At 36.6% G+C, this 17133-nt stretch overlaps 3 protein-coding genes across 15 annotated transcripts in view; 2 read left to right on the forward strand and 1 right to left on the reverse strand.

Moving 5' to 3' along the window:
• Positions 1-8481, forward strand: part of LOC126868845 (casein kinase I) — a 61621-nt gene extending 53140 nt beyond the window's left edge. For 2 of the 13 annotated variants that reach the window (XM_050624773.1, XM_050624777.1), the window contains 4 exons: positions 252-326; positions 739-810; positions 2632-2738; positions 3637-8481. In XM_050624773.1, the coding sequence (XP_050480730.1) occupies positions 252-326; positions 739-810; positions 2632-2738; positions 3637-3706 (324 nt within the window). In that variant the 3' untranslated portion in view covers positions 3707-8481. Of the gene's footprint in view, positions 1-251; positions 327-738; positions 811-1477; positions 1604-2631; positions 2739-3052; positions 3594-3636 lie in introns of those variants that run through there. The other 11 variants (XM_050624771.1, XM_050624775.1, XM_050624772.1 and 8 more) reach the window with 8 other exon arrangements.
• On the reverse strand, positions 7285-12057 carry LOC126868855 (uncharacterized). Its single transcript, XM_050624800.1, has 4 exons — positions 11727-12057; positions 11490-11655; positions 11209-11412; positions 7285-11140 (listed from the first exon to the last, which is right to left on the reverse strand). Exons 1-4 carry the CDS (start codon positions 11908-11910, stop codon positions 10933-10935), a joined length of 762 nt encoding a protein of 253 aa, XP_050480757.1. The 5' UTR covers positions 11911-12057; the 3' UTR covers positions 7285-10932.
• Positions 12058-12260: 203 nt separating this feature from the next.
• The window catches only part of LOC126868829 (uncharacterized), a 31202-nt gene continuing 26329 nt past the window's right edge, over positions 12261-17133 (forward strand). The window contains exons 1-5 of the mRNA XM_050624741.1: positions 12261-13003; positions 13073-15770; positions 15910-16017; positions 16175-16390; positions 16694-17014. Of these exons, the coding sequence (XP_050480698.1) occupies positions 12933-13003; positions 13073-15770; positions 15910-16017; positions 16175-16390; positions 16694-17014 (3414 nt within the window). The 5' untranslated portion in view covers positions 12261-12932. The remainder of the gene's footprint in view (positions 13004-13072; positions 15771-15909; positions 16018-16174; positions 16391-16693; positions 17015-17133) is intronic.

A 17133-nucleotide genomic window follows, 5' to 3' on the forward strand; every position in this document is an offset into this window, starting at 1 on the left:
AGTTAATTTAGAATGCTTCACGTTTGCAGATAATATTAGTCATGGTAATGTCATATTTTTATTTGAATATGGATGTCCGTTTTATCTTCTCCAGTTCGAAGAGCAATGTACGAAATAATAATGTCCAATGTTACCGTCAATTATTATTTCATTTCTGTCTTCAAGTATGTTATACGAAATTGATCTATCTGTAAACATCGTCTGATAAACAATACACTCCACTGAATGTAATATTTGTGTTTCGTTTTCAGTCCACACCTGTTGGATCCCTGCAGACTGGACAAGAGATTATTGTATCTCCGAATCGTGATCGGCACCCGTACAAGGTACGTATACGCTTTCATTTCGATATTCTATTTTTCTTTTTTTTTTCTTTTGAAACAAGAAACAAGCATGGTTGTGTGAAGCTTACCTATCTTAAATAACAGCATGAGTATACACCTCGTCGGTATATATATATATATAAGTAAATAAAAAAATACAAATATATATATATATACATATATTTTTAAACAAATTTCACGAAAGCTGTTTGCAATTGAGTTGTCGAAAAGGAAACGTTCTTGAGATAATAAATGTTAAGATACAAAAGTAGAAATTTGATTCAGGGCTTTTGCCGAAAACGTTCGAAGCATATTCGAAGATAGTTGGACTTTCTAAAAAAAAAAAAAAAAAAAAAAAAAGTATTACATATACGATTTTGTTTCTTTGCGAAACATGGAAATCATCGATGTGTAGGAATGCGATGATTTTGAGGAAAATGTAGTCCTCACGTTGGATGAGGTTCACATCGAAATGCAAGGCAACTACGTAAGCCACCAAAATCTTGTAATGCGCTGGTCTTACTTCTTCATGCATGTTCTATCTTATCGTAGATGATTCGGGATAAAATTGTAGTTACGTGAATGTATGCAATGGCCGGTTATCATATCAGATAAACCAGCGTTTTTTTTTCTTTCTTTCTTTCTTCTGCTTCGAAGCAGTCATGACGATTTCCAATGACACAGCTTGATTTGAAGTAACGGTACTAAGAGCAATTTGAATTTCATTAATTTTTTCGTTAAATATGCAAACTTTTATATTTCACATTTAAATACATGTGCGAAGAAGCGACTTAGGACATGCCGTATCTGAAATCCCTGTTGGCAATCCTTCTAGTATTGTTTCTATCATCGACGATAAATTTAAACGTAGTTAGTCACGTATTTAGTTGGCGAGTATCGAGTAAATTAAAGATCACTTGATCTCATTCACAAAATTCTATCAATAAATTTCGCATAGTATTCTATTAGTATCTTAGATATAAATATCAAACAATCGTGAAAATTATACCATGCTAAACGGGCGACTGACAATGATAAAACTCATGTCATTGATTATCTTCACATTTGGGTGCAGCTTCGAGTGGCATAAAGTTTATTAATTTTTTTTTTTTTTATTGCCGTTGAAAAGTGGTCTTTAGTGCTTATTCCTTTAGGATGTGACAGAGCCAGGGGTGGGAGGCGGGGGCGGTAAATGGGTGGGAACCTCGAGGACAGATACTGCGAAGCAATCAGGAGCTGGTGGTACATTGACACCCGCTGATAGGCACGGTTCTGTACAGGTGAGTGAACCCTGCCAATCCTTTGTACAATCCATTGTGCCCATCTATTTCACTTACCTATCCAAAAGCCACTTTCTTTTTCTTTCTTCTTCTTCCCTTCTGTTATGTGTTTTTCATCCGTTTGATCTATAATTTCCATTTCATTGATAAATAATTTTAGTAATGTTATTACAGTTATTCGAACATGACTTTGTCTTTTTGCACAATATTTTTAGCCAAACAAAAGTGTGTTGATTTTGTAGCAGTAAAAAAAGAAAGTAACATCACGCCTTGTGTCTGTAATGTCATTCATCTCGTGCGATGAACTCTTAAGCGTAAGTTTACGTTTGAATAGGAAGAGACAGCGCACCTCCTGCCCGTGTTATCCATCTGTCGCCTTTGTTCCCCCATTTTCTTAGCCCGAGAAGGTGACGTGCAGACGCGTCCACGAAGTAAACCGTTCGCTCTATTTCTAGACAAAGCAACGCCGGATTATGGTCAGTTAGAAGTTTATGCAAATTGGTTTGTTGCCGCATGCGAACGTTTGTTTCGTTGATCGATTCACTTCTAATTCAGTTACTACTTCACTAATCCAGTCTTCACTTCATTTCCATAATCGTGTCTTCTCTTTCTCTTGTTCTTTATTCCCATGTTTTCCCGAAGTTCGAGAGAACATAATTGACGCGAGTAAAAACAAGTAATTTGTTAACCAAGTTGATCAGCTATACCATATTTTTAGAGTTTAATTAACGACGCCTTACAAATATTTGTTGATTGATGTAAATTATGGGCTTGGACCTTCGACGTAGAACTTTATCTATACACGTGTATATGTTTATAAAGATATCTTTGTCACGTATTTCGTATTAGCTTGGTAGAGTATTTTTCTGTGCATTTTATATTTCAAACTTATGGTAGGAATCGTAAGATTTCATATTTGAGATATCGATATCGAGGATATAGATTTTTGTTTTAACTAATTGATTATCCTTTAGTAGTCTATGCATGTAGAACCGATCTTTCGGGTGATAACGTTGTTATGTATTTAGGTGGTGTCCTCGACGAATGGAGAACTAGCCAATGATGATCCTACTGCAGGACATTCTAATACGCCAATCACAGCACCTCAAGAAGTGGACATGGTCGACGAAACCAAGTTAGTATTGCGATTGCTTTATATATTTTCTTTCTTTTTGTATGACTAGTAGATTGCTAACTCTCCTTGATAAGCGAAAGATAAATTACGATCGAGGCAATAACGCTTCTATAACTAGTGCATGAATATGTGACGTATTAGAAGCATAAGACTGTATTAGAAAAAAAATATAAGCCAACGTTGAACAGAGTACACTAATACGATAGATAATTAATAGAAAAGTTACATCCTTGTCTCGTTGTACAGTTTTAATCTTGGTATTACCAGTATTTTTTGCATGATACCTGTTAAATGTCCTCTCTGTCCTATTTCAGAAAGAAATGTTCGACGACAAAAATGCATTGTCGTGGATGCGGAAAGATGATACGTCGAAGTTTATACCCTCCTACGTCCACTGCCGATCCTAGACCGATTCCTGAACTTGCTTCAATATCACGATATAAGTGGCCATTAAAGAATTTTCTTTTGTGCAACATAAAGGCAAAATATAATATTCGATGACTTTCCTTATCTATCTAATCTTGTTATACGTTATTTGCAATATTCATTTCTTTTTTACTTCGATGATCTTTGCTTTGTTTCATAATATACGATGTAACGGATGTACTTTAATGTCAAGAAGAGAATATGGACTTTACACATGACGATTTCGATTCTAATCAAACTCTATGACCAGCCGTAACCGTAATCCTAGATCCATTGTTTGCCTTTTTGTTCCTGTATGTTTTTTTATTTGTCGAGTGGCCTGTGTGTCGATTGTTCGTTTGGAATTTAATACTTTAGCAAATTGATTTGAGAAAAGAACTCGGTTTGTCGCCGCTTTAGAATGCCTTGTCGTGCTGCATGTTGGTGTCATAGAGTAAGGCGATCAAAAGAAGACGACTCTAAGTCCTATTAGTGTTTGGTTTATTTGCAGATGCTGTTGTTTCTTCAAGCGGAAGAAGAAGAAAAGTGGAAGACAAAAGTGACTGTCTGTTATCGTCAGTCTTGGGGGGGACAATACAGTGCGCGTGTAACAGAAGTGCAGATAAAGTTTTTTTTTGGGAAACGTGTTGCGGCAGTGCGCGAAGAAACCCGTGGACAAGAAAAAGCTGCAGTTGATCCGGAATGAGGGAGGCCGTTACCTTGCTACATGCCGGAAGTCGACCCGCTTCTCAAGATTCGGTGCTGCACACCATCGTCACGATGTCATGCCGCCGTTGTTATCAAATTAAAACCACCACACAGCCATCATTATTACTGCTATTATTATTGCTATTATTATCGTTATTATTACCACGATTAACTTTGCTCTTCTTCTTTTCGTTCTTACAATTATTATTACGATTATTATTAATATTATATTATTATTATATTATTTTATTATTTTATTATTATTATCGTTTAGCTGATTATTATTGTCACTTCGTCTACGATCATCGTTTAAAACGAATCAAACATCGTTTATTAATGTCGATGTTACCGAATACACTGTAAACTTGTCACTGCTGACTGAGGATAATTTTAACCGTCGATCCCAACCGTTTAGTACTGGTAAATCGCTCCACCTACGTTACTATACGCGTATAACAGTAAGGAATTGACGTGCCGATGGTGAAAGAACGCGTTTTGTGCCTACGACTCCTTCATCTTGTACCGCGGTGGCGCACTTTTCAACACGCCGTCATTGCAAAAATGTGTTACGATACGTGTATTAAATCGTAAAAAAAAAAAAAAAATTGAAGCTGAGATCTCATTTTACTCAAAGTCCCGGATAACGAGCGTAGCGTACTCCTGCTTGTATCGAACTTTATAAACAAATTACTTGTGAAGTCTGATCGACTGGAAAGGCATGAAACTGAAAAGGTAAACGCGTTCGCGTATGCTTAACTCCGATCAGTTACGAGCACGTTCAGTAGGACAACGTTTTTCAAGTTCGTGATCGTTTCAGTTAACTTTTTCTTATTTTCCCTTCAACGATCACGAGAAGCAGACGATCGAGTAGGATTGAAATTCACGTATCATTTTCGCGCGTATCTTTCGATTTCATCGTTTCACATTCGAATCTTCCGAACGTTTTGTCTTTTCGCCGGCGCTGAGAGTTTGACAAGTAGTTTCTTGTTTAATGGAAGATTATATCCTTTTAAGTTCATCTTGTACGGTACACGAGGTATAACAGTATTAACGCTATCTGTAGGTAGCAACGGATACGTGCTAAATTGCACTCACCGTATTTTAGTTAACAATTTTTAACTAATTTTATTTTACGCCTACACTGCCTGTCGTTATTCTATATAAGTACACGATTATACGTGAAAACATTACACTGACTGTACATAAAATATATCGAGAACTATTTTGCTACGGAGCTGCATATGCTTTATATCGATTGTTTTAGTTAGTCGCATATCGTTTACCGAGCTTCGTATAACAAAGTGATTGTTCAAATTATCAATATATATCCTGGAAATGGAGCGATATAAAAGTGATCGTAATTCTAAGCAGTTCGATTTCGGTTTCATGCCTTCCGCGAATTTATCACGTAAAAGCTATACGTCGCAGAAATCATTCAAATTACATTTTACATAACATATCGAAACACAAAGAAAAGAGAAATTACAAATTTTCCTCTGTAGATTCTAATATCTACCGTGAAAATTGAATAGGACGTAGATCAACAAATTATACACATGTATTCGACACAGTTGATCCGTGTTCTACCCAAAACACGAAGATTCGGGAAACTTTCTTGAATCGTATCTTAGCGTCTATAAAAGGACTCGTTCATTTCGGAGTAATTTTTTTATTCTTGAAACACACGTGTTTAAACAAAGATAATTATTAGAAATGTAACAAAAAAAAGAGAACCAAAGTATGCTTGTAATTGAATATACATCAATATAGGTTTGATTTTAAAGCAATAAAAATACAAACTTTTACCGTCTCTGTTTAACTCTACAAAAGAAAATAAAACAGAATTTCCTTGGAACGAATCGTTGTCTGCTAGATCAACGCGAACACAACTGGATTTAAAACCAAAAGAAAATAGAGAGAGAGGGAGAGAGAGAGAGGGGGGGGAGGGAGAGAGAGAGAGAGAGAGAGGGAGAGAGAGAGACAGAAAAAGGAATATAAAACTGTACGTGACATAGTTATACAGTACTGTGCACTTACTTTGTGGAAAACTTTCTCGAGAGCTTATTTAATATGTTTGTGCCACGAAGTTACGAGAAGAAGAGCGTTACGATGTGATATATGCAAATTCCCGTGGATGTTCTGAAAATGCACCCAAGCAGTGAAGAGATTACTTAACGTGAAAATATGCGCGCGATGGCGAAGGGGAAAAGGATCTTGTCAGCCTTGCCGATTAAACGAGCAAGTAAGAACATTTGATGTGTTGATAGTACCGGTTGTTTTGTTACAAATTTTCAACATCGTTAAGTACGTCGTTGAAGGAAATTATACGTTTCTAACGAATTTATTCGTTTTACTCGAGCAGACCATATTATGAATTGAGAAACTTGTATTGTTCGTTTATTTGCAGGCTGATTAATAATAAAAAATTGAATTACTTCTTGGTCTCGAGTTTTCTGTATATCTTGATATTAAATTTTCCTGGAGGATTCCCTGACGATACATGTTACGACATACGGGACGTAGATATTAAGATAATAAAATCCTTTTTGAGAAGTTATAAAATTCTCGAAAAGTATGTACCGTGGTCGCGGAAAAATATGTCCTTTTATTTTTTACTAATTGTTTGTATGACAAAGTGGAGTTATACAAAGAAGTTATATAAGAAGCGATAGATTTTCTAAAAATATTATTATCTATAAATATTCCCAATAACTTAGTATTACTTCATAGATGTACAAAAGATTGCTATTTGAAAGTAAACACATGTATCGTTATAAGTATAGTAGTAAAGGCAGAAGCAAATACACCATTTAACTGATAAAGGCAATAATGATAGTGAAAAATGAAACTATTGCTGTAATGTCATTACATCCCGTTAGATAATTGTTGACTGATAAAGAAAGTAAAGAAAGGGCAGATTAGATGTCTTTGTGACGTGTCTTTTCCATAATTTTCTTCCACAGTAAAATCTTGTCTATTCGGGCAGTACTTCGCCAAATGAATTTGTAACAAAACGCAATCGATTGATCAACTAGAGAGAATTGTTAAACAACATCGACAGTTGTTTAATCGGCTGACTAGCAAAGATGTTTTTCTTCTTACAGGAATATTTTAAGAGGCGATGTAATCGACAGACTGTCACTTGTCTGCGCGTGAAGACGGCGAGTACTAACTTTACCGTGTCTGAAGGTCCGAACTTCTACTAGTCTGGCCAACGATTGCGTACCACTGCCGAGCCATACCGATGTACCGTGTTAGCGTACCGTGAGTGCCCGTACACGTTGTATCCATTAATTATTGGCCAAGCACATCCGACGACGAAACGTTCGATGTACTTAGAACGAAAGCGAGAGCGCAGTGCACTAGAGAGAGAGAGAGAGAGAGAGAGAGAGAGAAAGATTGCAAACTAAAGGAAAGGAGAGAATGTATCACGATTTATGTAAAAACGAAAAAACAAAAAAAAAAAAAAGAGAAACTAACAAAGAAACGTTATGTCGCTAGCTTCTTCACACCTGTATGTATTACGCTGTTATTGGCCGTCGGATGTCTTGAAGTAATACGCTTAAATGGAGATGAGAACTAAACCTATTAACTTTGTGGATTTCCTTTCTCGTTATTATCTGTATCTTCCCACTGAGTATGTACCGAGAATATTGTTCCTTTTATAAGCTTGCCAGCGCAAGTAAATGTCGAACAATCGGACGGTAGATTTGTATACAGCGAAAGAGTGCGAATGCAAATGCTACGACGGAAGAGAGGAGAGAATGAGCGCGGTAATGTAAGACCTAGAGAAAACATAGAAAAGAGGTATCGATTGGCGGAGTGAAAGAGAACAAATTCAGAGTACCAGAGTGATGGAAAGACAAAGAGAAGAGGAAGGAGATCCCGTTGTCCTCCAGTGTGTATGCTTTCATGTGGAAAGAGAACGAATCTTCGTGTTACTCGAATGCTTAAGAAGCTAATGCCTCTTACGTTTTCTTACTTTTTCGTTACTAGTATCGTTTGTAAGCATGATCTCTCGATGGAACATATACGACACAAACATACACATACAAACATATGCACACACACCAAATTTCGCGATTAGGGTATATATTAGTAATGAATTCCAAAATTAAGGAACGGAGTTATCTCCGTGAGAGGAGAGAGGAAGGGAGCACACGCAAGAGAATGAAAGTGAGAACGTGTGAAAGAAAGAAAGAAAGAAAGAAAACTGCGCGAGTGAATCTTGTGGAAACGAGAGAGTCTCCGTATTTATATCGCTATCCAGCCACATATCGTTGGCGTGATTATGCTGCAACTATGTTGCAATTTAGCTTGTAGTCTTTTTTTTAGTCGATTTTTCATGTGTCACCAGTTTTTAAATACAACACGACTGACTGCTGGTTAAGTATGGTTGTGAGCGATTAAGAAAATGTTTCCTTATCTTATTCGGGATGTATGTCCCCTTTTCTTAACGATATTTTTGTTTTCTTATTCATTCTTGTACTTCGTATAGAAAAGGTTGTTATGCTCGTCCCAATGACGAATTCGATCGTCCATTACTAATGATAGAACAATGATTGAGTTTGAAAACGATTATTTGTATATTTGTAAAATGGTGCGAATAGATCGGACCGAGATCAATGTATGTATGTGTCTTTCATTTCCTCGCTTTTAATGAGTTGCTACAACTCGCGACTTATCGTTCGTTTTTCAATTATGAGAACGACAGGCGGTCATGTTCCAGCAAGACTCGAGCTGATCGCAAATCAATCCGTAGAGGATACGTGATTTCCGTTGCGTTTCTTTTTTCAATCGTTTGTTTTGTAATTAATACAAAGTGAAATTTATTAATTTTATTCATGCGTTGAGAAATTTACTTGATATTTTCTTTTCTTGTATCGATTATACAAGACTTGTTCCTTAATTATTTCTTTAATCCTGACTATTTTTTGCGTGCATTCTGTGCATGGAACTGGTATCTTCTTTAATTGTTCCATTACATGTATTTCCAATTCGTTTTCATTGTAAGGCAAGGGCTAAAGTTTGTAAAGCTATTATTAAATTTTGATCTGTCTTTAAAATATTTGCCTTGGAATGTTAGTAACATTTATTTAAAAAGAAAAAAAAGCGCATTCAATTCTAGCTAATATGTTAATCAATGTGTCGCTTTTTTTTTTTTTTTTTTTTTTTTTTTTTAGTGAATTTTTCACGTGATACATTTCGCTCTGCGAACATGATCTAGATAATGTACGGTCAGTGTGCGTTTTAATTATTATTATAAAAGTTTGTGTAGCATGTATTCGTTGTTAAAGCATTCTGCAGCTTGTGTTCGATGATTATTTGCCATTTATATGGAATTGGCAGCTCATGTGCATTATGATAGTATGCCCATGTAATGAGTGTGATTGATGACGTTATAGAAATTTTGAGAAGTTTATCGATATAGTGAGGAGACGTTATGCTATGGAAAGAAAAAATAAAAATCGGGCGACGATTCATTTTTGTAAATAAGAATTATTGGAATGGATATAGAAGTACGCACACGGAAACACGAAAAGTTAAAATATGTGAAATGTCGGATATCCGGACATGTATCAGCTTCAGATTATATATACATATACATATATGCATAAACAATATCAATAATGGCGATTACTAAGCTGTATTGTTACTACAGTAATTACCACTGTCTCGCAACGGCAGTGATCGACTAATTTTATTACCGCGTAATCATAAATGATGCCAGTGAGAAGTGAATGTGTTCTTTGTGACGAAATCGAACGAAGAAGAGTATGGAAATTGCTAATGAATTATTCCATTTTCTAATTTATAGAGACAATTTAAAAGTATCGAAGATGCTTTTCGAAGATATTTTGTCCATTTCGTACATGTCTACAAACACAAAGACAATGACGTCTGAAGTTTTTGAGCGAGAATATTCTATTATATTAATGGAACGACATTGTTCACTTTTAACGTGCTTTTGTTATTCTATTAGTGGATTCGTTTTCTTTCCACTTACGAAACTAATAATCTATTAAAGATAAAAAAAAAAAGAAGATTAATGTACATAGAAATTAAATTGTTTGAGTACTATTCCGATGGATTCTGTGTTTACGCCAGCAAGCGTTGGAATACGAGGGGTGGAGAGCGGTTTGCATCCTAATGGTGAAAAAACACGAGACTGAAAGACACACCGGACCATAAAAATTTCACGCGTTAAATTCACGTAATATAGATGATATAATGTAATTTACAAGATGGATCATGTCCTCATTAGTTTTGTCAACAAATGTGCACCTCTCTCCCCTACATAATACATTTCTATCGTACTTGTAAGCTGTGATTGAAATCCTATCTTTTAATTCGTAATCACTGGCTTACGAATTGTTATTTATCGATTAATATATATATATACCATATATATTTATGTATATATATATATGTATATGTATATGTGTGTGTATATATATATATATATATATGTACACATAAAACCGTCTGATAAAAATCGCTTTAATAGAATTTGAAAAAGACATTGAAATTGCGCGAAAATTTTTTCCTGTAAATAAGCGTTGTGCCTGCGCACTTAGTCAAACAAAAGAAGTTCTTACTGGATTTCTTGTATGTTTTTATTTTGACTATGCAAATTGACTACTTGACTATACATTTGGAGCTTCTTTTATTCTCTTTTTCAACGCATATTGTAGAAAAAGAACTTGTTTCCAAAGCTTCAAGTTATATTAGTATGCGGTAAATAGAGAGAATACAAAAGATCTAATTTTTAAGTTTTTTTTATTTTGTTTTAAGAATTTTCATTTCATATACATTTCTTCTATAAAACAAAAGAAAATGATACATGATGTGCTTTAAAGTTTCTTCATCCTTTACAATGATCTTAGTATTTACATTACATTAACAAAAAAGTTTGTACCTAATAATAGCAAAAGTGTTTTATTTAAAAAGTACTGTAGTATGTTTTATTTGAAATCTTGTTCTTAATTGAAATATTGTTGCATAAAAAATATAGTACAAGCTAAAGTACAAAAGTAATAAATGATATAAAATGTTACATAAATATTATTCTTTTAAATATTTAGCTGCTTTTATCTTCTTTGCTCTTAAAATTATTTTGAGACATTTTTAGCACTGTTTCAATATTAATTAGCTCTCTATGTTCTTCTAGCATTTGTACAAAAAATGGATCTTTATATAACATATGATTAGAAGCAGCAATAAAATTTACAATTAATTTTTGCATTATATTAATATTTCTTATAGTTCTATTTATTTTTTCCTTATTTCTGAAAACATTTAGTAAAATTTGAGTTAAAAATCTCACTAATGTATTATTAAGCGCATATGTACTTACATTGCTAACTCAGGGTTCATTTCTTTTAGTTTTTTGTTGCATATTTCCTCCTGTTCCTTCAAAAATTGTTTGTGCTCAAACAATGCATTGCGACATTGAATTTTTAATTCTAACTGCTCCTTTATCGCATTGTCTATTTCCTTTTGTATTATTAAAATATTGTCGTTCAAACTAAAAAGCTTACGCATATATGCATAAATTTTTCTAGAAACATATTAGAACAGTTAAATATTTTCTTTCAATTTTAAATTTTCAAGTTTAGATTGTTTGATTCTTTATACCTTTGCATATCACTGTTACCTTCTTTGCCTTCCAAAATAGCTTGAATGCTATGGGAATGAAGACATAGTTTAATCGCTGTATTAGTTATAAGAGAACTTGCTGTTGCTTCGTGCAAATTTGTTACTGTGTCTCTTAGATCTTCCACTGGTTCTTCAGTTGCTGTATCTAAAATTATGGTAGGACATAATGTTTACACCATCAAGGTCTGGTTGGTATGTAATAATTTTATGGCATACAAAAATCATGTTGTGCTTTAAGTATCAATAACTTGGCATTTAGACACTTCAATAATTCTCGTGTGGCTGTAATTTTTTCTTCAATTGGTTTAAAATCTTCTATCGATATCGCTCCAATTGGAAAATTGGAAACACTTTTATTCAAGCATGCAACAGCATTTATTAAATCACGGAATTCTGACATTTTGTAATATAAATAAAAAACAAGGTAATTATTATTACATATTAGTTTGTAATGAGCATTTCTTTATGGTTACAACCATTCTGCCACAACCATCAAATATCAAAAAGTTCCTAGATTTCTGTAACTGGTAAGTTTTAGTTTGTAATAAGACAGGGTTTCTAAGAAGAGTTACATTTATTTAAAAAAAAAGTTATTTCTACATTACTATGGCCTAATATATAAAAGGATAGAATTATGAAAAATTTGGTCTACATAGTTATTTTTTTGTAATATAATAGACGAGGTACAGAATAAACATGACATGCAATGCTTTTTCGAGTACGACGTTTTGGGGTTTACCTGAACTTACCATTTTCGTGTCACATGCGATGTTATCGATCCAGTAGAGTACTAGAATCACTGACAGAATGACAAACGCGACACAGAATAGATGTGACCTGCAATACTTTCTCGTGTCTCATGTGTCGGGTATCGCCTGACATCCTTATCATTTTCATGTCACATGCGATATTATCGATTGAGTATAGTACCGATTTGAATTAAGTCTTTTATCAGGTTATTGTATGATACAATCAGTGACTGAAATAGATAGAATCTCAAACCATATGCACGTAGTATAATAAGTATAAATATATGTATGATCCACATGGAATTTGTGACGGTGCTGACCCTGTCACAATCAGAAAAGGCCACGTTAAGAGGTAACGAATTAAAAGAAGAAAACTGCTGTTACTACGTCTAACAATACTCTACGACTGTCGATCGGTTAGAAACTCGATGACATATCTTCGTACGGTATTCTCTATACAATTAGTATACAATGTAAACCCTGTAGAACATCGTCACATTCTCGACATGTGTATGTATGTCCTGAATTTGGTCAAAATTTGTTTGATCGATAGTTGAAATCAAATATTTGAAGAAACTTCGTAGACGTAAGGTTAATGGTTAGGTTTAAAAATATTCCTTGTAAATAGATAGTGAACGTGTACACGTTTAAATATATTCGAGATTTTCGCAACATGAGTGGCTCGTGCAGACGGGAATCTAAGAAGCAGAACGATTGCAGAAGTAAGAAGATCACTGGAAAAAGGTGCGTAACTTACGGAACTACTTCTACGTTAGTGTGAATAGATTTGACAAAAATTTCATTTATTGGCAGATGGGAATATCCGATTGCAAAATCGAAGGAATACTGGGAGAAATTCTGCGACGACGAAGAGAAGAGACTGATCACAGTAAGAAACCCTTCCCTTCAATTATCCTATCGTACCTTTTCCAAAAACGATTCACAACTTATTGATCTTAATTCGGATATTCAGGATAAAATATCTAATCGGAATTTTTTTTCTAACTCTTATTCAGACGATTGCGATGCATCCGATAATTCTTTGCACAAATTGCTTCCCATAAGGTCAAACTTTAAGTCGAATAGGTATTGGAATTGCGACGCCACGAAATCGTATCCAAAATCGATACTAAAGGGATCGTTTCGAGCTGCTCCAAAAAGTTTGGATACAACGGCTTGCCTTACCACATCGTCTAAAGTTGTACGAATTCCAAAATTAGATAGCCACGATCCTCAACCTAGTTTCCGGAAAATTCGCCCAGGTAAAATGGATCATATTCGGACTTCTTTCAGTGTCCAAAATGAACGGAAGGTACAAGGAGAAAATTTCCCGACTCTACCAATTCTCGGTGCATACCCCACGACGTCTGATCTGAAAATGAAACTGAAAAAATTACAGAAACATTTAAGATTACTGGACGAAGATGACCGCGAGACGAGGGATCGAACACGCCACAAAATTGTCAAAGCAGAAGATAAGAAACTTGTGGCAGATTTTCGATCTACGACGAATCAAATCAAAGAAGAAAATGAAGACACATTAACGGATGAAGATTACTTAAAGTATTCCGCTCGTTTTGCCTACAAGGCGTTGAAGCGTTTAACGAAGAACAAAGATCTGGATTTCAAATTCAAACCTTTCGACAATCTGCAAGAAGAACAAGTTTTGAAATTAGGAGACGGTTCTTTCGCGAGTGACGATGGAAAACGAGAGCTCCCAAGGATTAAACGCATCGAGAAAGATAAGCAAAGCGAAGAATCTTCAAATGTTCACGATTTGCAGACGATTTCTGAAGAGAAGTCGCTCGAGGATTCAGAATTCACGCGCACCGACGTCCAATGTCCATCTTTGAAATCCGACGAGACAATTTCAAGAACCATTTCTACGGGATCGCGTTACACATCGGGGCCAAGTCCAGAATTCGTCTACCCGGAGGACCGGGAAAATCCATCGAGTCGTATTCTTTCGTCAATTCCAAAATTATCCAGTTTCCCAAGGAGGAATCGCGACAAATGTTTACCGTGTATGTATAAATTGTTCGAAACTCCGGTGCAACGAAAAGTATCTCTACCTAGAACCGCTTTGCGACGAATCATCGCAGAAGACACGAAAGTGGTATCACCCACGGATTCGTTAGAAGATAGCGACTCGAGTTCTCTGAACATACCAAACTTCGAGGACCAAGTGGAAAGAGTTTTGACCGACCAAGTTGATAAGGCGGACCTTAGATTTGAATGCGACGTTGCATTCGTCGAATCTGATGACTTTGAAAACGTGGTCGAGATTGCGGATGCCACTTACTCTCTCGAAGAAGACCAAGTAGGGAAAGGACTAACGGACGAAGAGGAGGGAAAAAGTATCTCGGAGTCAGAGCCTTCGTCTAATGTGATCGCGAAGAAAACCAAAGAGGATCGACAAGACGATGACACGACTTTGACGAATTTAAACGAAGCTACGATAGATGTTACGCGTGTTACGTCTCTGGAACGAACGAAGGTTCCCTCTTCGTCTCGCAGCATAAGCTCCGATGAAGACGATTCGATTGTAGTTTCGGTCAGCGACGATCTACCTAAGCCGAAATACTTAGTACCCTGTCATGCCCCCACGAATTTCAGGCCGAGCTTAGAGCCCCTGCGAGCTTTAAGAAGCAGAAAACCGACGACTTTGCAAGATCGAATTGCCTTGCTCGAGTCGATGCCATTGAAGAAAAGCGTTTCTATCGATATTTACGGCGACATTTCGGCAAGATCAAGAGCCGTGCCTGGAGAAGTCCTTGAGAAGGGCGAAACAGGCGAGGACGAGAAGCCACCTCCGCCTCCTTTAACGAAAGCAAAATCCGTGCTGGACAAACTGATGCTTGGAAATGGCGAAGCAAGTACGGCAAAGCAACGACACGTTCTCAGAAAGGAAACCAGTTTCGCTGGTTTTTCTGTATCAATGGATACCGCGTCCAATAGCTCGGAAATACATCGGGACGCGTCGAACGCCGCATTACGAGAATTGGACGCTACTCGTGACGACAGCCTTTTGAAAACATTATCCGCTACGGATTTCGCGAGATCCCGGACGAAATTGCCGCTTACGCAACCGCACGAGATCGTAGAAATTTTGAAAAATCTCGATGAGAACGTTTCGTCGATAGATATGTTGGAAATATTGTGCAAAGAATTTTCGGAACGATTAAAGAACGATAACGAGAACGCCGATTCGAACGTGAAAGAACGTAATAAGATGATTACGAATTTGACAAGGTTATTAGTCGATTCTAAACGTTATTTGTATCCTGATAAATTCCCCTCTAACTTATCCTTGTCCGTCAATCAGCCACCCGTGTGTAATTCCCGTCTCCTCAGACGTGTCCTACCTCGAAAGACTTACAATCTCGTCGCACCTTTGCTGGGAATGCCGGAACAGCTTCCAAAGAAGAGGGAAGCTGTGTTCGAAGATCCGTTCGACATCGGTAAAACGCAAATTACCGAAGACACGTTGTCCACGCATGATAGTTTAGAAGTACGTTTGATATTACCGTCTGTTCTTTTAAAGCAGAAAGCAAACGTCCTCGTATCGTGCGCTCACTATTTTTAGTTTAACAAGTTGCTCCACTTTGGTTCGTCTTTTTAAAGATAGCCTTTTTTTTATAATTATCAAGGTGCATCCACCGACACCGAGAGACACCGAATCGCTCGCTGACAAGGAGAAAGTGGGTCGTCGTAGATACAATCCTTACGCTCTATTTCTGATGAAACCAAGACGTAAGGTGCGATATCGGACTGATAGCGATAGAGTAATCTCCTAACGGCCAGGGAGATAAAAGAAAAAAAAAAAAAGGAAAAAAAGAAAAGGGAAAGAAAATGAAATAGAAAATGTCGGTCGAAAGGGAAGAAAAAAAGACAAATAATCTCTTTACGCGTCAGGTGGTTACGTGGCGTCCTTTGACGGAACGCGATCTCGAAGGCTACGATCCGGACGCTACGCTGGAAATGAGAGCCGAAAACTCGATGAGAAAGATATGCAAGGATTTTTGCCAATGGGTCGAAACTTTAGGCGGGACGGATAACGTCATCAACGAGGAGGTTCTCAGGGATATGTTTGAAATCGATTTCAGCGCCGAAGCTTGCAGAGCGATGCAGGTTAAAGAGAAATATCGTTCATGTCCTTTATACGTATGCTCTTGAGACAGCTTTTAATCTTTCTAATATTTACTCGCTTCCTGCAAACGATTATTCACAGCGACGAACGATCGTACAGTCGGAGAATATTTAATTCCTGTTAAATATCGGCAACGAGACTCTAATTACTTTGAACAGCACGTTTCGGAAGCAAGCATCCTCTTCCATTTGAATCTCGCGAGAAGTTTGCTCAGCTGTCTCGTTTAATTGCGTCTGAACACTTTATTCCTTGTTTTCATCTGTTCTCTTTTTTCTTTCAAACAGATGTCGATCCAGGAAATGCCGGTGGTACCTGCAGAGGTAGCTTTAACGAGAAACACACCCGGTGCGAGCAAGCTCACGATGACGAAGAAGCATGTAATGAAAGACGCGAAAGCGGAAGAAACACCGGCGAAAGTAAAAGCTTTTGGCACCGCTATGCCTTGGAAGCTTCGATTCGTGCCGCCTAATAATCAGGTGCGAAAGAAATGGCTGCAATGCGAGAACGTGCCCAAGGATATCGAAACGATGGAAGTCGTTTGGAAAGATATATTGGATTTGAGAAGCGTACGAGGATTCGTGGAATGGCTACAACAGCATCCGGAGGTAACAGCATCCGCGTTATTAATCGTACGATAAAATTTCCATAGATCAACGAAATCGTCGTCAGGTGTTCGTTCTCCAATTAACTCTTGTACCGTAACCCACGACGCTGTGCTAAAGAC

The sequence above is a fragment of the Bombus huntii genome, chromosome 8 (assembly GCF_024542735.1).
Source record: "Bombus huntii isolate Logan2020A chromosome 8, iyBomHunt1.1, whole genome shotgun sequence".
NCBI lineage: Eukaryota > Metazoa > Arthropoda > Insecta > Hymenoptera > Apidae > Bombus > Bombus huntii.